Source organism: Buteo buteo, chromosome 4 (assembly GCF_964188355.1).
Source record: "Buteo buteo chromosome 4, bButBut1.hap1.1, whole genome shotgun sequence".
Classification (NCBI taxonomy): Eukaryota; Metazoa; Chordata; class Aves; order Accipitriformes; family Accipitridae; genus Buteo; species Buteo buteo.
The window spans coordinates 35,546,520-35,569,663 of NC_134174.1; the positions used below are offsets into that span (position 1 = coordinate 35,546,520).

Consider the following 23,144-nt stretch of genomic DNA (forward strand, 5'->3'; position numbering starts at 1 on the left):
AACCCAAAATATTACTCCACTCACTGACTCCTAGGAGGTGTAAGTAGAAACATTTGTTTGCTGTGATGGAGTTAGAGCTAATGTGTCTTAGCAGTGGGATGGGCAGTGTGGTGTTTACTTAGTGAATGTGCTGGTTAGGAACAAGGCATGATTATAATCAATAAAAAGCTTTGTCTCCAGCACTTGTGGATCACTGAGAAAGTGTTTCTTTAGAAAGCCAACGTGTGCAAGAGGAAATTAGGGGATGTTTTTAAAAGGAGCCCTCTTAAGAGGTTAGTTACATTGAGTGACTAGGGACACCTTGCTAGTGTGGGGAAAAACATTGCTATCTCTAGTGATTATCTAAGTTGTATTTAAACTATCATTTAAAACAAACAAACAACCCCCCCCCAAAAAAAAAAAAAAAGAAAAAAAGCTTTAGAGAAAGTGAATCAAGCAATTACATGGTGAGCATCTCATGCTATAGTTTGGAAACCCCGGAACTGGATTTTGATATCATAGTCTTCCTCCCTAGTTTTAATAAATTTAAAGGAAGGCAGGTTGATTGATGTAGATATACCACAGGTAATACACATCTGAAAGAAGGATCTACAAGTGCTGAAAGTCATTTGGATCTAGGAGAGAAGGATGATGGGTACACAGGCTGTTTGAGCTCAGGACCCAGTCTAGAAGTGAGTAGACTTGTGGTCTTCTGCCTGGGAACAGGGAGAGTTGCTGATACCTGTGGCACACCAGTGACAATGTGTGGGGGATGCCATGCGGCACTGGTCTGACACCTTCTGCCTGTAAAACCTGGGTATAACAGAATTATACTTTGACTCATTATATACTCTGATGAAGAAAAACAAGCGTTTCATATTTGCGTACTTGCAATGATTTACCTAAGCTACATAAAGTGAAGTAGGATTTTCATGAAGATTATTTGGGGGAGTAACTGTTAAATCTCTGCTCCCTGCTTTTGTTTGTGTTCTTTTGTCTTTGAATAGAGAAACAGTTGTGGCAGCAAAGCTACTTTTGACAATAGTTTGCTGTGGTTGTGTTTTGAGCAGAAGTTTGTTATTTTAAAGCACAGCTCAGTGCCTGTTAGCACCAATATACATACCTCTGAACACAAGCTGTGTAGTAAATTAGTCACCCAGTAGTCTATTCTTCCACTGAATCTTTTGCTTTTCCTGCTCTGAAACTTTGGGAGTGTGCAATATTGAGTTTGCTTATTGGTCAGTCCAGCAAAGTGGACTCATTAATGTGTGGGTACATCGAAGACAAATGGTGATTTATCAGTGGGTGGAAAACAGGGTGTGGTGGGGTGACCCTGGTTGGATGCCAGGTGCCCACCAAAGCCGCTCTATCACTCCCCCTCCTCAGCTGGGGGGAAGAAAATATAACAGAAGGCTCGTGGGTCAAGATAAGGGAAAAAAGTATCTAAAATATGTTAGCTTAAGAAGTGTTTATGCATTAGATGTCTGATATTACAGAATAATTTGGACTGATTTACTGCAGCACTATATTTTTTATAGGTTCTAGTACTGCTTGGTGGTGTTGCTGAGATTTTTGTTGATTATTGGTTTCGAAGTAGCACAACACAACCAGATTATGTAAAACGTGAGTATTTTAGATGTAAGTCAAACCCACAACATTTTAAAAGGGTGGTAATTCCAATGAGTGTGCAGGGTATGGAAAATAAGTTTAAAAAAAGAAACCCAAAACCAACAAAATGGTATATACTACAAGAGTAACTATAAGCAATTTGATCTCTTTTTTTTCTGTCTTTCATGTCCAGAAACCTGCAAGTTCAAAAATTCAGGCAAACTAAACATAAAACTACAAATCTAGTGATGTGTATAGGAGCATCCTTATGACGTTTTTCAGGAGCTTTTATATTGAGTCTGAACAAAAGCAAAACCTGTTCCATGTACTCCTGTATTCTATTTGGTTTACACTTATTGATTAACTAGCAACTATTTACACTACAAAAAATTCACCAGTAAAACCGCAGTTTCACTGGCAGTCAGAGTAAATAAAAAATTTCTTTCAAGTAGTCATCAGAAAAGGATTAATATAGAGAGGTATTTCAAACTTTGGTTTAGTGTTTGATATGACCCTGTAGTTTTATTTTCCATATTGGTTGTCTTTGTCAATGTAAATCTTCAGTTGGGTACGAACTACCAGAAAAGGGGGAGACCCTAGCAAAGCACACAAGTATCTTGTGCTGGAGCGGTGTCGCCTGCCTAACCTTTGTACTGGGAATGGTCACTTGCCTCTGCTGGACTCGGAGGGGAGCTGTGTAATATGGCCCCATTCTTACTGCCTTCCTGGTCATGTTTGGACATGTGGTCATTACGATCCCTCTGAGGAACATTTAATGTGTATTTTGAAGAAATACTTTGCTTGTATACAGTGAACCTGAGGACTTAGGAGAGCTGGGCTTGTTGCTTGTATGTGCTATGCTCGTTTTACACATGCATTGGAAAGCCACTGCTACTGAAAATGCAAGAAGTGCAGGAAATGTAGACTTTGTGTGCATGTGCAGTGAGTGATGAGGTGGAGAAACAGCCTTGTGAAATAGAACCATTTGGAAAGGTCTGTGGGCTAGATTTAATTTTCCTGCTAGGTCATTCTTGCCTTGGCCTGTAGCTTCTCTTGGCTCAGGTTATAGCTCTTGTGTACTGGAAGCAGAGACTCCAGCCCCGATAACTGTCTGGGAGCTTGTTGTACATGATGATGTTTAAGTGACTGAAAAATAACTGCTATAAAGCATGTGTCTAATGAATAGTCAGATTGCTAAGGTTGTAACGTCAAACGCTCAAAATAGGAAATGTTTAATGTTTGCCTGTACAACCTTGCTACCTTTCCTTTGTGGTGCTTTATTACCATATAGTCTATAATTACATTAAGACTTGCATAACAGCAGGTCGTTCATGGTTAAACTCCTAAGTAAAAGTTATTTGATGTTTGATACATTTTTCCAGACCCTGTCTTGACATTTTCTTTGTCACAGAAAATCTGGCTTTTTCGTGTGCTGCATTTGTATTAACCATTTAATGCCAGTATTTTGGTGTAATAAAAACCTGTGAAGAGAATATACTCTATTTTTTTATCTGTTTTGAAGAAAGGCATTTAAATTATTTTAAAATTATTTAAGTAAATTCAGGAACTGATTGTATTAATTATGAATTTTGTATAGCTTGTTATACCTCATTTGTAATGAACCAAATGCATTAGTTTTATAAATATTTATGTTTGTGAAATGAGCCTGTTTTCATAACGTGCTTATTTCGTTTTCACCACTTGTGTGTTTCAGTTGTGCAAGACTCTTGCAGGTCAACATCAAAATGCTGAGAGAGGGGCTATTTTAAGTGTTTACAAATCTGAATTGGAATGGAATTGCATACCATCAAACAATTTACTTCATTGCTGATGCTAAGAGATTATTTAGCATGTACGAATACTACTGAACTTTTGTGTTTAGGAAGCTAGTCAATGCTGAGGGCTCTTTTAAAGTGTTGTTCCTTGTGTGGTTTTCCAAACCACAAGATGTATGCACCCATGTCTTGAAGGTAACTGAATTTTTGAGAGAAGGTCTCATAAGGCTGCATGAGCGATGTTGAGTTGAAAACATTTGATCATGGTTAAAACTGACTAGGGAGAAAAATGTATGTCTTACGTCATTTGACTTGGCTCCTTTCTCAAGTCAGTCTGCAACCATTGTGGATTCGTACAGCAATATACTGTATCACTTGTTAGGCATCAAGGGAAAAACTTGCTGTGTGATTGGAGTTAGCAGTAGGAGTGTTGTGACAGAAGCATTTTGACACGTCCAGCCAAAACCTAATTGACCTTTTAAAAAGGAGGGGGGTGGGGGGATGAAGGGGAGAGAGAATTTCCAACTATAAATGGAGATTAAAAGGAACTTCAACACTTGAAATAATTGCTTATCATATAGATATTTCTTTATTATTGTAATAAAAACCAGATCTCTCCCCCCCCCGCCAGCAGAACTCATCTCCTGAATAGCTGAAATGTAGTAGGAATTAGGTTTTTAGGCAGTTCTGCATGTGACTTTAATGTTACATGATAGGTAACATTTAGAGTAGTGGAAGTTATCAGACTGAGGCTCAAAACTGATTATTTTTTTTTTTCCCGTCCATTAGTGTGTTTTGGAAACAACATCTGGTAAGCCTGTAAATTGGTGGTTTCTGTTTGTTTTTTTCTAAACAAGCAAATAAAATGCTCCTTTCTGCCTCATATACAAGGTTTGTGTTTAAAAAAAAAAAAAAAAAAGCCCAACATCTTGGTGTTCAGAAGGAAACATACCAAGGTATTAACTGCTTGTTTGTTTTCAAAAGTGTGGGTCTTCGAGGAGATACTGTATACCCGAAGATAAAAATGTACAGTTCTGCTATTTGTGTAGCTCTGTTATTCCTGAAAATGTATCTTAAAGAAAAGGAAAAGAAGAAAAAGAAAATATTAAAAAGAAAAAAGTACTTTTATGTCAAAACTGAGGAAGTGACCCTGGGGATTGCCGTAGATTAAACAGGAAATCACACTACAAATTGAACCCAGAACTTGAATTCCAGCTCACTACTTTAACTGCAAGAGCGTTCACTCTTTTTTTTTCTCTGCAGACAGGCCACCCAGCTGAAAAAAGTACCTTTGCATGGGGGAAAGCTGTGCCAAAGTCATACTGGGACTTCAGTGGAACTCCCTTGTCCTTCAGCCCTTACACATAGAAGTGTGCTGCTCGGCAGTCGTGATAGTAGGCAGTAGCTGAGCCCTTAGTCTCTGAGTCACTGTTGACTTCTGTTCTTGTGGTGGTTCATGTTTCTCCCTGTCTGAAACGCACATTGCATGCAGTGTGCTCATTTCAGGTGCAGATGGAAAGTCTGTAGCAAAAAATAGCTCCAGCCTGGGAGACCTGAAGTGTGAAAGTTCCTCCTGTAAGGGAGCAGTATCAGTTCACTGGAGTATTTATTGCATTTGTAGACCAGCAGTTTTCTGTACTATTTTAAACTGTTGCCAGAAAGTACAGCCAGAGCAGTAACTTGAGTTAGTACTGCTAGAGGAGGAGTGTGTAATTCAGGAGAACTGGGAAACTTAGATTTCATTTTATGCAAGAACTGCATATGCTAAAATCATGCCATTGTAACTTTCTGCACTTAACGCCCTTTTTACCTCATCATATTTTTTTAGTATGACTTTTGGAAACGCTGCTTTCTGAAGTGACAGCTTTACTTCAGTGTAACGTGTGCAGCAACTGAGATCATCTCTTCCTGAAGCTGCCTCAACCTTTCAGTCTATATTCAGTAGCAAAGATTGAGTTTCTTGTGTACAGCAACCAGATTAAACTGCTCTTCAGCTCCATCTGCAGGCTTATATTGTCCATAGGGTCCTGTCAACAGAAATTGCACCGTAAAAAGGTGGATGAATGGTGAAGAGGTCATGGTGGCTTTTGCCTTAAAGATGGGGGACCTTCAAAAGTGGATTAGATCAAAATAGTGCTTGATAGGCTGTTTCCAACAAGAATCCCTAAATTCTAGTGTCATGTCTACTCTGGATGCTGCTGGAGACAGGTGATGCTTTGTCAGCAAGCAAGCCAGGCATGCTTGGCATCTGGCTTTCAGGTGGTCGAGTGTAGGTGACTGAAGTAGTTTGTGAAACACCTGTTACTCAAATTGTGTCTGAAGTGAGAGCTGAAACTAAAATGCAAGAACTTGTTCATGTCAGATCATTGATAATGTTGTACTGATACTGACTAAGGAGTAGGTATTGCTTGTGACTGTTGAACCTGCTTACTTACTGTGCAATATCAGGAAGGTTTGTGAAGCTTTTAGAAGAACTAATTGAGGGGAGAAGGGAGTGTAGACAGCTGTGATTTTTTTTTAATTTTTTTTTTTTAATTATTTGACTGTGTTCAAACTGATGCCTCATTGGAAATACTGGATTTTGCTGCTTCATAAAATAGTGTCACTAGAGCAATGTGGTTGGGGTATGGTCCAGTGATACAGAAAGAGCATCCTACCATAAGCAGAAGCTGCTGCATGTACTAGATGCAGGAGGACAGAGGGAAATCTAGCAGTGTGAACTTGGTCTGCTAAAGGCATATTTACAGGAAGAAGAACTGAGAGCAGAAAAAGGTTTTAACACTAAACTTTTCACAGTTTACACTAGTGTATGCAGCGTGTGGAAAAATAACTTCTGATGAGATTCACTTTCTAATGTGATACTCAGTTACTATATAAAGTTTAGGAGAAACATGTTTCTTAATTCTTTTAAAATTAGCTCACTGGATTGTAAGCTCACAAGGACAGGTTTTTACAACACTTCATGCATCAGCTCTACTAGTGATCAGGATTTCAGGTGGTACTGCAATAGAAATAATAGGATTTTTCTTCCTAGAAAGTGTAAGAGGGTTTGTGTGTTGTATATGCGTGAGGTGCTTTTTTTCCCCTCTTCATTTTTGATTTCTTGCAAAGTAGCATGATAGTCTTTGCCATTTATGGTCTTGACCACAATAATTACAGAGTTTTCCTTAGCGGACGTGCCTGTGAAATGCTCTGAGTTAGCTATACATGGAGTTTTGAGACACAGGAGACAGGTGGATGTGACTCTGGTTATGCAGAAAATCTGTGGTGGAAGTAGATTGCTTGTTTCAGGTTTCCAGAGATAGACTGATCAGGTGTTACCACATTATATAATTTGGTGCCTTAGCAATTTATTTTGTAATACAGTACACAGAACAGTGTGAATTGCTGTTAGTGTTTTTGGATGTTGAATATGATATGGTTAATAGAGGAAAAATCAAGAACTCTGTACCCTCATAGAAGACCTACTGTGTCCGAGTTCCATGCTCTGTTTATCTTTTTTTTCTGATCATATTGGAGCCTCTTTTCAAACGCAGATACTTAATAAAAAGGCAGATTGTCCATATGGAAACACAATGTATACATGTCCGGAAAAAATATTGTAGTGACAGAGTCTGTGCAGGAAATAGTATTAAAACCTTGGTTTTTAATGACTGTTTTACAACATCAGTTTGATTATGGGCTAAATGAGTAACAGATTTCAAGATTTTAGGCAATATTAAGGTAAACATGAATGATTTTATTACATAAGATAATTGAACTATCTCCAAGTAATGAGTAACAAGATGAAGGGAAAGTTTCAGAATGAAATTATAATGGATCTAGAAGAAATATGGTAGGGCATCATGTGCTTTCGTATCCAGACTTAGTAACTATGGTGTTTTTTGACTAAAAAGTTTGTGTTGAAATTGACCCTTGGGTAATTTAAGTGGACATTCATTGTATTAAATATGATGTGTGAATATCTGGAATTTACAGTTCGTACTTAGACTTAAGGGGTTCCTGTTGTTTGTTCAGTTGAGAAATATATTCTTTGTGTAATGGAGGCAGATGTAATCATACTCAGCTTTTCCTTTGAGCCAGTTGAATGCAAGCCAATGTCCTGCACGGCTGTAGGCAGAGGGGGTTGTTGCAGAGCAGTTTAAACAGGCCTATATTGTGCCTGTTTGTTCTTAGTTTCCGGGTGCCAGCACTCTGCCTGTGTGGTACGCCAGTTTAGGAAGTGGATCCAGGAAAGAAAAATGGGAGGAGGAAGGGAGAGGATTAGTTTTTGGGTGTCTCCTTCTGCCTGTGCTGGCCTGCTGCCTGGCTGCTTGAGCACCCGTGCAAGCACAAAGGAGGGGCATTGCTGTTTGGCTAGGAGTGGGCTGGGATCTTGGCAGCCTGTGTTCGCGTTGGCCCAAGCACCCATCATTAATGTAACACCAGGATCTGGCTAGGAAGTGTTGTGCAGGCTCGGTGCTGTAATAATGGGATTTTAGAGCTTTTGATTGGTGCAAAGCTTGAGCAGAACAAACCTGGGCAAGTTAGAAATGAACAAAAATCAAAGTAGAAACACCCTGATTCTTTTCTTTTTTAGAACCAAGTGCCTTCCAATTTACTTTTAGGTAAGCTTGGTCTGTGTCACTGACTTTTAGTGTCTGAACCATTGAAAAGCGGACACCAGTAGAAATCCTGTGTAGTGAAGGCAATGGAGGAGTTGAATTTGGAACAGCACACGTGAATTTTAACGATTTGAGGACAATGAACCATTGCAATTTGACTTGTTTACTCTGTTCCAAAATGTCTCTGAAGATGTTAAGATTGTTACTAGCTCCAAGTAAAGCCACATTTAGAAAGTGATAGATGATGTTATTAAGATCAGTTAGATTCCTTGAGTTTTAATCCTCTGAGATGTTACCTGACAATTTAGCATTTCTTCAGAGCTCTTGGACAACACTACATTGTCTTGATGTGACAAGTCATAATACTAATGCTGAACATGCTGGAGTAGCAATTCTCTGCCATTGAGATGCACAGACATTAGAGAGGAGGTGCTGTGCAGGACCTAAGCTCCTAAGATAATAAGCTGTACCAGACCTTTCCCTCATTTTCTCTTCCCCCCCTCTCCTGCCCCTCTCCCTCCCTTCCCCCCCCCTCCCCCCCTGTCGCCACCCCCTTTCCCCCCCCAAATTTAAGACGTTTATGTTCTTTAAGTAACTTTTCTTTTAGGCATGGAAGGTGTCTTTGAAGTAATTGTCCCTTGGGCTACCAGGGAATATATCATTCCAGTTAAGAAATCACTGACATAATGAAATCTTTTGAGAATTTTCCAATGTGCAATATATAGAAAAAGATGGTTATTTTGGCACATTTGGGGCAGAAGATTCTGGAAGCTAAGCTTTCATTAAAACTGTAGTTATACTTCTGTTTCAGTTCTTAATTTTCCTCTGTCAAATTTTACTGAAATAAAACTTACTGAATCTTTACAAATTGTAAGCTATAAGCTGGTATAATTTTTTTAGAATCAGGGCAAATCACAGATCCGCAGGTCAAGTGATGTGGATTTTAATTGTAGGGGATGAAAGCACTCCTCAACACTACACTGTCTCATTTGTTTAAAGGTGGTGGCTTGTGAATTCTGTATTTCTGTCATTCTGTTGTTCTGGGCTGTTTGGACTATAGAATTAAGAGTTGGCTCTAACAATTTGTAGCTGTGATCTTTCATTTGCCCATACGAAATACCCTTCTTGGCCTTTTAGAGCGCACTTCCAAGAGATAACTTCTGTGTTTCATTTATCAAGTTTTTAATATGTACATTAAAAAAAACATAAAAATATCTGAACTGTAGGGAATGCGAGGGAACAAGCTCACAGGCTGGCTCTCTGGAGCAGTGCCTAGGTGCTAGGGGAGAGCAGAAATGGAAATTGTCTTCTCTAGTGATTCTTCATGGGGAAGATTTCCAGAGTAGCTCTCCTCTTGTGAAATTTGGAAATCCTCAGGGTAAAGCTACCACATGGCATTTTTTAAAGTTGATGTTGTATGTAGTGAAGTAACAGTTCTGAGAAGTAATGAAAGTATGTTTTCCTTGGCTGGTGGTTGGGTAGAAATCCTTGTGAGATGAGCCGTGCTGCCTGCGGCTCAGAAGCAAGGTGTATCTGTGTGAAAGAATAAACGCATTATTTGACTCCTAGAAAGCAGGGCTGCAGTCTAAGGGATCTGGAAAGCATGCACAGTGCTGAATGCACCAGTCTCAGATCTGTGCTTCAGATCGTAATGGAGAATGTTTAGAGAGGAGTTTGTTTTTAGGAATAGAGTAGGTAAAAGTAGGTATCTGTGAATCAGTAATGCTTTTATAAAGTTTAAAAGGTTGGGGAGTTCATGCATTTGGTTGGGGGGAGGCAACTTTGAAGCACCAGTGTAGTTTCCCAAGTTGAAAGATGGGGAACAAAAAAGGAAGAAAAGTGCTATAATGTTAGTAAAGGTGATGGTAACAGCTCTTAGAACAGCATACTGTTCTCAAGGATGATGGGCAAGATTAAAAAAAAAAAAGAGGTGGGGGACATTTAAAGGGGAATGGAATAATTGCAGTTTTTACTGTGGAGACTTACTCCCTTTTTTCTTAAAACTGTCTTTATTTCACAGCAAGCAAGGGCAGAGCAGGAAGAGGAATTCATCAGTAATACTCTCTTTAAGAAGATTCAAGCTCTGCAGAAAGAAAAAGAAACACTTGCAGTAAACTATGAAAAGGAAGAGGAATTTCTCACTAATGAGCTCTCAAGAAAACTGATGCAGGTAATTGGTGCCTTTACTGAGGTTTCTCCCAGCAGCCTCAGGACCAAGTGGTGGCTGAGCTTTTTTGTTAGTGTGACTGCAGTCAGAGGGATGTGGTCAGGTTGTAGCTGTTGTAAAGCTTGACACTTGATAAAAGTAAAATACAAGAAGTGTAGTGAGTAAGCATTTTTTAATACATTGCTTTAAAGTTTGCATCTGCAAACTCATAGCGTTGAGAACCTAAAAGTTTGTATAGAGATGCAAAGAAATGGATGTCCCTTAAAGTAAATGGTAACTGTCTTACAGAAGAGAGTTACTGATTAATTTAAAATGTTAGTGAAACAGACGCTTTTTTCTGGAGTATTTTATATTTAACAGGAGTCCTGAAATATTAAATTTTATATACAAGAATGTGCAGCAATGCTTGAAAGAGACTTTATCTGTAAGTTTATCCATACTTTTAACAAAACAGTTGCTTCTCTTGAATTAAAACACATCAGTCTGGTGCTAAAAGTAAAAAGTTGAAGATGCTGGGACTATTTATGGCAGAGAAACTTCTTTTCATTACCCAAGTTGCTAATTTTTGGAAAGTGGGTAAGTATTTGTTGGAAGTGGTGTGCACTGTTCTGATAGACCTGTCTAAATACCTCCTTTTGGCCTCTGTAGGAGACAGGGTACTAAGGTGAATGTTTGGTGTGATCCAGTATGGCTGTTTTCATGCCATTATTTATAACCTTTGTCATGAAAAACTAGTCCATTTTAAAGAACCTAATTTGTATGTTGTAAGCATTTCTTATGTTCTGCAGCTGGAGACTTAAGGCATATTTAGCCCTGCAGTTAGGAAATACACTGTTTGGAAACAGCATTAGAGCTAATCCCATCTGACGCTTTTGTTACTGAAAACTGGGACTTCTATGACTTTGTCTATTTGATGCCTAGTATCTCACTGTAAGTTAAGTATCAAGATCAAATATCCTCAGTCTGATATTACTATTTCCCCTTGCTATTCTTGAGGACTGACAAAAATGTGTCTGAATAAGATGTACATTTGCTTTCAAAGTCATACATTTTTATGAAAAATAGAGAAGCAGATGGCAGTAATATAGGGGGTTTTGAGCGTTCTTTTCTAATTCAAGTAAGATGGAGATACTACTATAGAAAAAGCTTTCCACTAAAATCTCTTCCAGAAAAGGGAGAAACAGTATGTTGAACAATGTTGTTTAATTGAAAGGGGTATGTAGAAATCTGTTAACGAACCAGCTTACCTGGATGTACTATATGTTATGTAGAGCAAAGTAAAACTTACTTTAAAAGTAGAAGCATGAATTACACTTGATTTGGTTGAAGGTTTTTGAACTCATATAATGACCTTGCACGCAAATTTATACAACACCAAGTTCTGCAGCAACTAAATATCTGTATCTAGTAATTGCTTAAAATATGCTTAGCCTTCTTCCTAGAATTCAACTGAGATTGATATAAAGCTGTATCTTTAACAGTTCTTAAATTACTAATGTTATGCAAAATAGGTTCACACATTACAAAAGACAAATACAAGCTCCTTGTGAACCTAAAACTACAATTAATTTTTATTCTTTTCTGCTATGGAATTTCAGAAAGTATCCTTTGATTTTTGCCCCAAATTAAGGAAAAAGCTAATAATCTGCTGTTACTAAAATGGCCAAGGGGGTGCCTCATTGTAATGTATGAAATAATGCAAGGGCATTATGCTGTTTATCCATTGGAAACCCTTAAAGGGTGTAACTTCGTTCTGACTAGTGAGAGAAAGATTCAGAGAAGCATGTGCATCTGAAACAGAACGCAGGCATAAAACTGGTGAAGTTATTCTCACCTTTTGTACAGCATCTGGAGAAAATCCTCAGTTTCAGATTCAATATCTTCCCATAAATGCTATCCAGCTTTCAGTAGGCATTCTGCAAGTTTCTGCTGAAAGGAAGTTAGCTACATAGCCATAACTACAATAATATGGAGGTATAATTCTGACCACCATCTGCTTTTATTAAACAATATCTCAGCCTACAGCCTTACACTTCATTTAGTGTGGCTTTCCTGTAAGCTTCATTTAGTGTTTGATAAACAAGGTCATGTCAACCAGAAGATTTTTAAAAGGTGACAATTCTTAAGTACACTTGTGTTACAAATTGTTAGTCCTAAAACTGTGTCATTTCTGTCAGTATCATTAGGTAGCAGTTTTTGGAAGTAAATTGTTTGTCTGCTATCTGAATATTAACCCAGCTTACTTGAAAAAGAGAACAACTGTCAACATCCTGTCGATGTTGGTAGTGGTTGTGCCTGTGAGGGGTGAGTGGCATGGAATATCTTGCCTACAGGTTCACCTGTTAACTGCAGTGCACAGAGGAGATGATGATAAGGGATATATCAAAGTTCTAGTGCAAAGCATATTTTAAGCTGTGTCAGAGGAATCTGCCTGGTCAGCAGGTTTTGTAGGCCACACATCTGGATGACTTCATACCTTTACAGTGGCTCAAGACTTGCAGAACAGGTGGAGGACTTGTTTGTTTAAAGCAAACAGTTTAATACTAAAACTATTATTCTGTTCGTGTGTATGCTGAATGCAGATCTCATGTCATGGCTTGATTATTTCTTTGATGTGATAAACTTGCTGTGAAATGCAAAAAAATGTGTATTAATATATTCTCCTAAACACTAGTAACATGCTCAGCAGCTTATAAATTATACAAATGAAATGGTCTCTTCCCCTAAAGAGCTTACCTGTAGAATTATGATAAACAGTATGTTTCCACAAAAAATAATTTTCTATCTCTATAGTGATTATGGATTTAGTAAGTTGATATTGGAATACTTGTGAGTTGCAGGGAATTTTCTTAAGTAGCAAAGAACTGAAAGTAATATTGACATTGAATTTTGTTTTCTGAAAGCTTATCTGCTGTTTGGAAGTTTTGCTTCTTCAGTTATGAATCCTGGAAATTATACCCATGTAGACTACCAGATAAAAACTCTGAGAAGAGAAACTCCTGATACTGCAAATAAACTCATTTTGTGGAAAAGAGGGCATTATTAGCACAGATCACATGGTCAACTTAGTATTTATTACAGTATCTTTTCTAGTTTGGGATACTCTTCCCATTACACAGGTGTAGTTCTAAATTCCTGACTAATGTTTTTCAAATGCAGAAGGTTAAGATAATTACAGTTTACTTTTTTTAATTTCCTGAGATTTGGGCGTGCCAGTGCTTACCAGTACCTACTAGAATGTAGCAATTCTGTCTTTATGGGAGGGTGCAAGGCTGATGAGGCAGTTATAAGACTAATAATGAATTGATAAATGCCCACTTCCATTTTTTTTTTTCCTCTGGAGAGAATTCTAGCTAAATCAGATGCAGACTTTGGATTATGACTTAACCAGAAATACAGTAGCCTCCAGGGGATGTGTGGGCAGTAATGGTTGCTCCACTGTTCTATGCTATTTGGGGTTAAACTCTTAATCTCTGTATTTGCCAGGCAACATTGGTCTGACCTGGAACTAGACTTTCAAAATTCATGCTGTCAGACATGGTGCATCAAATGGCTTCATGGTTTTTGTATGACTAAGGGAAAAAAAGAATGCATATAAATCTGTTTTGTCTAAGACTTTGCCTTTTGGAACAGAGGGAGGGGTGTACTTCTGGTAAACTGCATATGATTTGTAGTCTCTTAATTTTTCAAGTATTTACTAGTCTGTGGCTGTGTCAAAATTACTGCCATATTATTCAGTTGAAAGCCACCTAGCAGAGGGACTTTTTTCATAGTGCCTGTGTGGTTTCTGCTTTGTCAAACCTTTGTTTGTCACAATTTTAGTGGCTTATGCATCGCATTCAGAGCAGCATCTGGAACAAGCTCCTAGAATGTTAAAACGTTTTAAATGTGAAAGCTGTCTGCCAGAGCACGAGCTGCAGCGCTCCTCACTAACAGCCTAACAAGAATTTCCCAGTTCAGCATGATGTGCATTACTATTATAAAATAGAAAGTTACATCAGGTTTTTAATATTGTAAGAAATTAATTTTGAAACATTTTACTATATGGCAGGCTGAGTCTAAATGTACACAGTAGCACATAAAAGAAGGTGTTTTCACTGGAATAACACTGTCTTCCTATTGACAGGCTTTCTGGTGCCATACCATTGCTTGATAATACCTGTTTATAACTGCATGGCATTAGCTGTTACTGCCTCTGTAAGCCCCAAAAATAAGTATATGCTTTTACTAGTTAAATTTCCTCTGTTTAGCATAATTTTTAATTTCCTAGGCTGAATGCTGTGGAGATGGAGCACATGCATCTCAACAGGGGTTTTGGAGTAAACAGAAGCTTTTCATCACATAGGTTCCTGATAAAGTTCTTATAAACCTTCTTTTCATAAATGAATACATTCATTTTCCCATGTACTTACTGTAACTATATTTTTGTCTACCTGACTAAGTCTCTGGAAGCTTTGGAACAATATTTTTTGTGGAGTTCTCGATCCCTAGTCATTATAGAATGGTAGTAATATTTTGCAGAGTATCATTAGAAGTGTTTTGATGCAGGATCTGTTTTTGTAGCTGTGGACGTGGACTTGAGTTGCTGTTTTGAAATTTAAAGTATTAAATCTTGAAAATTTATCATTTGTGTAACAAGGCTGCTTGAAAGTAATAAATTTTTAATATTGTTTGAACTTACAAAGTCAATTATTCTTTAAATTGTGCAACAGTCATTTTCAAAATCAAATACAGATTTTTTTTTCAATACCCTTATATTTTTGGAAGTGCAAATTGGTCCAAATATCTATCCTTTAAAGTAAAATGTTACAACATACCAAGATTATAGCATAATGTGTGGTCAGGCAGATTAAGTAATTGGGAGGCTCTACAGAACTGTTTCTCATGCAAGTCTGATTCTTGACAGTTCTTTCAAAAAATTGTAAGCCTGTAAACATAAGCTATTACCCTTCCTGCTCTCCAAAATACGATGTGTCAGCTCAAGGATGCAAATGTGATTGTGTGGAATAAACAGAGTCAGCTCATCTATCATTTATTTGATGAACATCTGGACGTAAAGAGGAGGCAAACTGCTGATACAAATCTGTTAAAAAGGACTTTCAGGATGCAGCAAAGGAGGAATTGGACAACTTTTGATGGCTGGAGTACTAAAAATAGACTGTTCAGTACAATATACAAGGTCATAGACTGGGGGATAGATGAGGGTTGGGGTGTTTTTGAGAGAACTTCATCCATTAGCTCCATTATTTAATAAAAACACTTTCTGCTGTCCCAGAATAAGCCAGTACAGTAAGGAAGTAAGGTAAATGTGGTCCTGCATTGTATCAGGAAACTTATTTCTGTAGAGAGAGAAGGATATTACTGTAGTTGTATAGGACTTAACCTGAACTAATGCATGCACTCTTTCTGCTGCTAAGCTTTGTATTTGATAGGCCCATTCTCACTTTAAAGTATTAGCTGCGTCTCTTGCATCAAACCCATCTCTGATCTTATGTAGCTGAAAATCTCCCCAGTATCTTTCCTGCAGTTTTCATGTGCAATTCAAGGCCTATAAGACATTGTCATCAGGGTGACATGTTCTAACACATTTTTTTCCTTCTCTTCAGCTGGAAGCCATAGGTGTATCTGTAAACAGTTGTTACTATAATTGCATATAATTAAGAACAGTTTGAAAATACTCTCTTACTTTACTAAGTAAAATAAACACTGTCCACCAGTGTTTTACCAGTGGATATTTTCTCATTGTTAGCAATGCTGGTTTTCAGCATTATCTAGGTTGGGTTGGGTTTGGTTTGGTGATCAAAGCCAATAAAAGGGAAAAGTATTTTACCCAATTATGAGTGACAGACACCATTAATATGTATTTTGGGGTGTGTTATTAGTATTTTTCTCACACTTTGAATAATGAAGCTGAAGGGGTGAAGAGGAGTAGCACAATAAAGTAGGTTCATCAGAATGTCCGAGAGGGCTTTCATATTATAATACCTTTTAGCACTCAAGGGGAAAGTGTTTGTGGGTTTCTTTTTATTCCCAGTCACTTTGCTCTCTGGTATATTTATGTTAAAATCAGAATAGAAGATATTCCTGTAATAAATCTCTCCTGGCTTCACTTAGTAGCTTTCTGATCAGCTGGAATGATATTTTGGCTGCAGTATGTTCACACTCCCAAGGTAGGGGTTAGTAGATCCTACACAGCAGCTACAGATCTAACAAATAAGCCTCATCAGTTCCTGTGTGATGGAAATTCCAGCAAGTTTTAAAAGGAATGAGGCAAGATTGTGCTGTTGCAGCTCGATTTGTTTAAATAATGTGGTAGTTGCATTTGCATGAAGCACACAAAAGCAAGAAACAGTATTTGATGTTAAGTTGGCTTGAGGTTCCTTCATACAACTGTATGATTTGCCTGACTCACTGGACTGACTGCAAATGCTAGCAGTCCCCAACCACACGCTTTCTGTTAGCAGCATCTGGCTTTAGGCTGAGTAAGAGATTCTGGCTATGTGCCTTTTCACACAGTTTAATTTGCTAACTAAATATAAGCTGATTACAGCAACTGGATTTGGTCTCAATTTTTAGTTAGGTGGGAAAAAAGCATCTAGCTTTTTTAGTAAAGCAAAATGGAGATTGATGAAAGTGCAGCAAGTACCTTGAGCTAGGTGGTAATCTGCATGCTGTTTGCTCCTTGGGCTCTTTGGCTGTCTTCAATCTTAAACTGTAGCTGCTGTGTAGGGGTGGGGAAGGAAAGGAGAGGGGCTTACAGAGCTATAAGACTAAATAATGTCCTTTTCATATTAAACCTGTTTTTCTCCAACTGAGCTTAACTCCAATACTGAAGTAAGAAACTTCAAATATTTTTTATCAAACACCACAGGCAATATTTTGATTTAAAAGTGTGAATATAAATTTTTCTTTTCATGAAAATCTCACTTAGCAGCCCTGTGTGTTCTCACACAGGAAATGAAATGGCTTTATTTCCAACTAGACAGTTTTAACAAAATTTCCTAACCATTTGATCAAGAGTTGCCATGATAGTCTCAGGGATTATCATGTTGGAGTCTAGGTGGCTTCCTCAAGTGCATGGGAATTTCCATGAGTGTGAGGTGTTTTGGAAAATATACTGCTGTAATTTAGTAAGTGAAAGGAATAAATCTCACTTATTTTAAATTACTATTCTGCTGTTTATTTTAATTTGTGAAAAATAAAATCTCGGCATTGATAAGCCCTGAAAACACAGTTAAATTGCAAAGTTCTCCCATATGTATATTGCCAAGTAGTTACTGTCTGCCTAGTGCTCTCTCCACACAAGCCTTTCCGCTCTGAACTCTCTGCCAGGCAGCACTTTACAGACTATTTTTCTCTAAATAGCAGCAAAAGGAACTGAATTAATGAACTAGCAAGTTAAGTTTGTTTTAAAATCAAAGTCTATTTCTTCACTGTGGATATCCAGCAACCTCGACTTGTGTCCATGACTGTGAGGTGTGTCTCCATTTCCTCAGGTTTTCCTCACACATTTAAACACTATGATCTTGCATATTGTTATGTGATAGCCAGAAGAATTGGCCTAGAAAATAAGCAAGTGGAAAAAAACTGCCTGCAATTTTCAGTGGATGGCCAGAGCACAGTCTAATTACACCATTGTCTTTTGGTGACATTTGCTTTTCCCAAGTCAAATTCACGTGTTTGTACCGTGGTGCCAGTCACACTGTTTTATTCACAGGAAGACTTGGATCTCTGTCTCAGAGGGATTCCATTGTGATTTTTACTTCAATGTTAAAAGTGACTCTACTCCAAGACATAATTTATGTTAAAATGTGGGGGTTTTTTTGTTTCCATCTGATTGAGAGCTTTGCGAGTAAAGATTTTTTTCATTGGAAATATTAACTGAAAAATTTCCCTTGAATGTTAAGAAAATTTGTAACATTGATTTGAAATAACCAGTGTTTTTGTATCATCAAAGTCTTTTGATAGCATAGGAATAGAAATTAGATTTTTGATTGGGGTTTTTTTGTTTGTTTTGTGTTGGATGTGGGTTTTTTTTGTTGTTTATTTGTTTGAGGTTTTTTTCCCTACTATCTTGTTGCAGAGCAATTTCAGTAGTATGACTTCAGTTGCGATTTTAAGCTTTCAGCTGCCTGGGAGAAGGAAGTGCTAAGACCTGCATTTTATGCTTTGGGTGCTCTTGAGATGATGCATTTAGATTAAAATTAATGCTTTTGTGAACATTATGATAGATTTTTTACTTTTGAAATATCTATAATTATTTTATATACTATATATTATGTATCTATGTTGATTGGACTTTATTAAATATTTGGAAAAGTAGTTTTTTTCCATCTGCTTTGTAAATGGAACACAGTTTAAAATGTTGCTTTTTGAAGGGCTGTTGTGTGGGTTGTGCATTTTGAAGTCTTCTGAGAAGAACTATCATTAGAGAATTTAATGTGTTAAGAATAAACATGTGTAAATAAATGGTGCATAAAGTTTTATACTTTCATCTATGTGTTTAAAATACTTCAATGTCTCCTAAATTTTCAGCTGCAGCATGAGAAAGCTGAACTGGAGCAGCATTTAGAGCAGGAACAGGAATTTCAAGTGAACAAACTGATGAAGAAGATTAAAAAACTGGAAAATGATACAATTTCGAAGCAGCTCACACTGGAGCAGGTAACTCCTTACTTTCAGAATTATATGACTGTAAAACAAGGGATTCTGAAAAAAAACCCAAACTTGTTTTGTATTAGATTTGACTTAATTTTTTAAGTATGTAAGAAACTGGGCAATGTCAAAAATATAGAAGAGTCAGTTTGACTTTCAAAGCAATAAATCATTAACATAATTTATTATGAGAAACTTCAATTAATTTTTTTTTTCATGGCCATTATAACTTTTAGTAGCCTTGCTGCAGGCCTTCATGCCTGCTGGACAGCTGTGAGTTTTGCAAACGCAGCTGTTTTGTAAGTAATGCTGCTTGTTGCTGTTCATCAGCTTCCACTCTCATGCTACTAGTGAGAAAGACTGTCACTTCTGATAGTGGTTAAGCACAACAGTAAATGATATGTATGTGGTCTAGCTGTGCTCTATGTCACCTTTTTGTGGCGGCTTGGATAGCACAGGACTCAAACTGTGAGATGTCAGCTGTGTGTATACTTTAAAAGATTCAACTACATCCAACTCCCTTTCTCCCTAGACAGTTATGAAGATTGTAGAGATAAAACACCACTTGTTTTAGTCATGTTGCCACTGGAAGTTTAGACATTGGGACTGCTCTTATGTCTAATTTTAGGCATGTGCATCAAAGCATCTCAGTGGCGTTAGTAGGAGTCCTTTTGTCTTAAAAGGCAAACTGATGAAACACAGAGGTTTGTTAAAGAATTTCAATCTTTCTGGTTTGTGGAAGTCCAATAATTTGGGTGGTGTAAATATAGTAGATTATTTGTGTGAATTTTTTTGCTATTCTCATCAGATGTGGAACTTCTTTGTTGCTGGTAATCTGAATTTCTACCAGTTTTGTATGACTCTTATTTCTGTTGACATTGTGGATAAATTAATTAATGGGTTTCTTAATGATGAAATGGGTTTTCTTGATTCTTATGCTAACATTCTGTATGGAGAGATCTATGGAACAAATTGAAAAATAGAAAGGTAGGAAGATGTAGTTGCCAGCAAATCCTTAACCAGCATGGAAATTAACATGAGATTGACATAACTCTCTGAGCCACAAGGTGGTGGTGGCGGCCACTTAATCAAAATGCAAAGTAAGCTTACACAATAAGCTGGTTTAGTCTTTGAAATGTTAACATGAGTCATAGCTAAAATCTTAATGGTGTTTATTCGTATCATTTTTCTGGGCAGAGTTGTGAAATCATAAAATTTGAAACTTGTTGCTACATTTGAATATTGACGATAGATTGTCCAAAAAGCATGGATGGTCAAAGGTCTTGCTCTCAAATATCTGACCTTGAAAACTTAATTTGTTTATGAAGATGTTAAATTTGGCTGTCAGCCTTACTTACAAATGCCATGCGTATTTATATGTAATGCAATGTACACCTCTGTTTTCTCTTACAGTAAGGTATAGTAAATCTCAAGTTGCTTTGAATTTCAGCATGCTTTCTTTTCTTACACAAATTTAAAATAAAAAGCTTATTGTGTTAATTAACCAGCTGAAGCAACAGCCTTTGGGGCATGTGCTGCACCTAGCAAGAAGCAACTAAAAGGTGTGAGCAGAGCAATGTTGCCTTTATTGTACACATAGGGAATTAAGGAAGAGGGATTGCCACAACACTTCAACATAACCTTTGGGAGACCTGTTAAACAGAGCTTGGAAAGAGTATTTCAGCAATGCTTTGAACATAATCTAAGGCTGCATTACTAGATCACTTTAATCAGTGAGCAGATAGTTACAACATATGTTCACTAAACTATTATTTTTAAAATACAGAGCATGAATTATCTATGCTTTCTGCCCTTCCTCCTTTGCTTTCTCTCATCTGAGCTGCTTATGCCACAGGTGATTGATCAGTAGGTAGCCAATCTGTAGCAGAGATGGTTGTGTAGAATGTTATTCCTAAATAAAAATTTAAGTTGGATCATAGTGTTCAAATGTGACCTGACTTAATTTTCTTAAGCCAGCTTGAAGTGGCAGAACATTCTTCTCTGAAGGCTAATGGTGAAGAAATTTGCAACATGTGACTATTTCATTAACTGAAAGTCTCAGTTAAAATGAGCAATAATGTTCTGTGTTACAGTTCAGTGGTTTGATAGGAAATAAATAGCTGTCAGTTTTGTCCTACAGAGGCCAAGTTTGTGTAGGCTTGCTGTTACTCTTTTTAATTGCTTTTCCATTTCATGGAGTACAGTGAGAAACTAGAATTGATGCAGTTAGGAGATGAGAAATAAGAGCTAAACTGCTACTAATAATCTTCTGTGCCTGCTTCTTTGAAAGGGGAAGAACATGAAATGTGTAAAATCTTCTGGAAAGATATTCCTGGAGAGCAGCAAAGAATTAAAGCTACAAAGCAGGAGGGGCAGATGAGAAGCAGAGAAGTGAAATTTGGGATAGTGGGCTTAGGCAGAGATCTTATTCAACTTTCATTATTTGGAAGATCTCCATTTTGGGAGGGAACAGTTGTGCTTGTTAGTAAACTGGCAAGAAGACTGAAGAAGCAGTAATCCCGGAATACACACACAATGGATATTTTAGCTGCATTTGAAGTGAAGTAAGTGTATGCATGCAATAGAGAGAGAGAGATGAGAAGAAACACAAGTGGATGGTGTGGAAGGTTAAAAGGGATTTTTCTCTTCCTCTGAAGGGAAGATTAAGGTCCAAAAAAGCAAGGAATATTTCCTCGTTTCCCTGTTGTGGTGGTAAAAATGAAATGGTGTTTGATTGGAATGTAACTTTGAACCCACATAGAATGACACTTGTATTGACAGAGCTGCTGGTTTAGTCTCGAGATACAATCCCATCCTGCTTATATTCAGAATATTATCACGTTCCTAACAAATTCACTGACTAGAGTTAGACGACATTTCAAAGCACACCTGAAACTACCTAGTACAAAACAAATATTCCTATTCTCTGAATTCACAGCTCTGGTCAGGATGCTGCAGTTGCTTCTCCTGTAGGTTGAGTTCAAGGTGTTTATCCTCAAAGCTTTAATATCCTGACACTGGAAGGATCTGGGACAACACTCAAGATCAGGAAAGAAGATACTAGTTTCCAGTATGCTTTCATATTGCTGGAAATGTGGCGTTTTAGATCTTTGTTTTACAACCTGGTTTCTTTGGTGTTTCATTATAGCATTTGTATATTGTTGCTGATGATTTGACTTTGCCATTGTGCACGCTTACCTACATGCAGATTTCTAATTAATGGACTCTGCTGCCTTGGTGATGGTTGCCATAATACTAAATGTAATCTTAGATTTTTCACATCCAAGGTTATAAATAATTTACTCTTATGTTCCAATGTGCTCTTCTTCCTAGCATTAAATGGAATAGACTTACTTTCACCAATATGTTTTTGTGGGTTCAGTTCTAGATCAATAATATAGTTGTAAAAAAAACACATCAGAGCAGGTGAGTCTAATCCATGCTGCACTGAAGTGACACAAAAGCCATTGCCGCAGAAGTAGTGATCTGCAGTCAAACCTTTTTCATCGTGTGTTTATATAGATGGCTATGCAATATAGTGAAGATCTGCATGTTGGTACTGTAGAAGCAAGGTGTGCAGATTCCCAGAATGTCTTGTGTACTTTCTTCCCTCTGAATGCTGTCAGCCCCAAGCATTGGCCAAACTGGCTAACGCGCAGTGCCCTCAAGCAAAGTGCCCTGAATCTCCCAGGGCTGAGACCTTTGCCTTTGTACCACTCTGGCTTCTGCTGGTGTGGGGGATGAAATGTTGGTCAGGATCCAGATTCTCATCCCTTGTGTGAAGCTGAAGCATGTTGCTCCTGACTTCTCTTTTCTTGAAGTGTAAGATCCCTCAACTCTTAGTGTACATCTGGAAATTCAGAAATGGAAAGATTTACTAAACAGTGTTTCTTTTTACTAATTATGTTCCCTATTACTCATGAATATATGTCTATTTTTACTTACAGTAACTAATTCCTCTAAGCTTTAAAGAAGAAAGTTGTGCATTCATTAAACTTGCACTGTTACCTGAAGTGCGTAAGTTAAATTTTGTTTGGGTATCTCAATATTAATTTAGTGGTTAGCACAGAGCCCTTACAGATTTAAATGCTGTAATAGCACTTCACCCAGTGATGCAGTGTGAGGAAATCACTTAATCTGTTTTCAGTCCTTCCATTTTGTAATGTGGGATTATTTGTCCATCAGGAAAGTGGTGAATGTTAACTAAGGCTTGGCTGGGAAAAATAGTTCCATGCTATTTTCCACCTGTAAAAGCGTTGGATCTGTTCCCATATGTTTCATTATTGCTAACTTCTGGAGTTCACCTGCCAGTGTCACTGAATAAGATCAGCTGTGCCTCTTAGTATTCTAGTGTAT

General features: G+C 37.5%; 1 protein-coding gene across 2 annotated transcripts in view; it reads left to right on the forward strand.

The window, feature by feature from the left end:
- CCDC6 (coiled-coil domain containing 6) overlaps nt 1-23,144 on the forward strand; it is a 55,069-nt gene that overhangs the window by 11,088 nt on the left and 20,837 nt on the right. For both annotated transcript variants that reach the window (XM_075025513.1, XM_075025512.1), the window contains exons 2-3: nt 9,987-10,136; nt 18,669-18,797. In XM_075025513.1, coding sequence (XP_074881614.1) covers nt 9,987-10,136; nt 18,669-18,797 — 279 coding nt within the window. The remainder of the gene's footprint in view (nt 1-9,986; nt 10,137-18,668; nt 18,798-23,144) is intronic.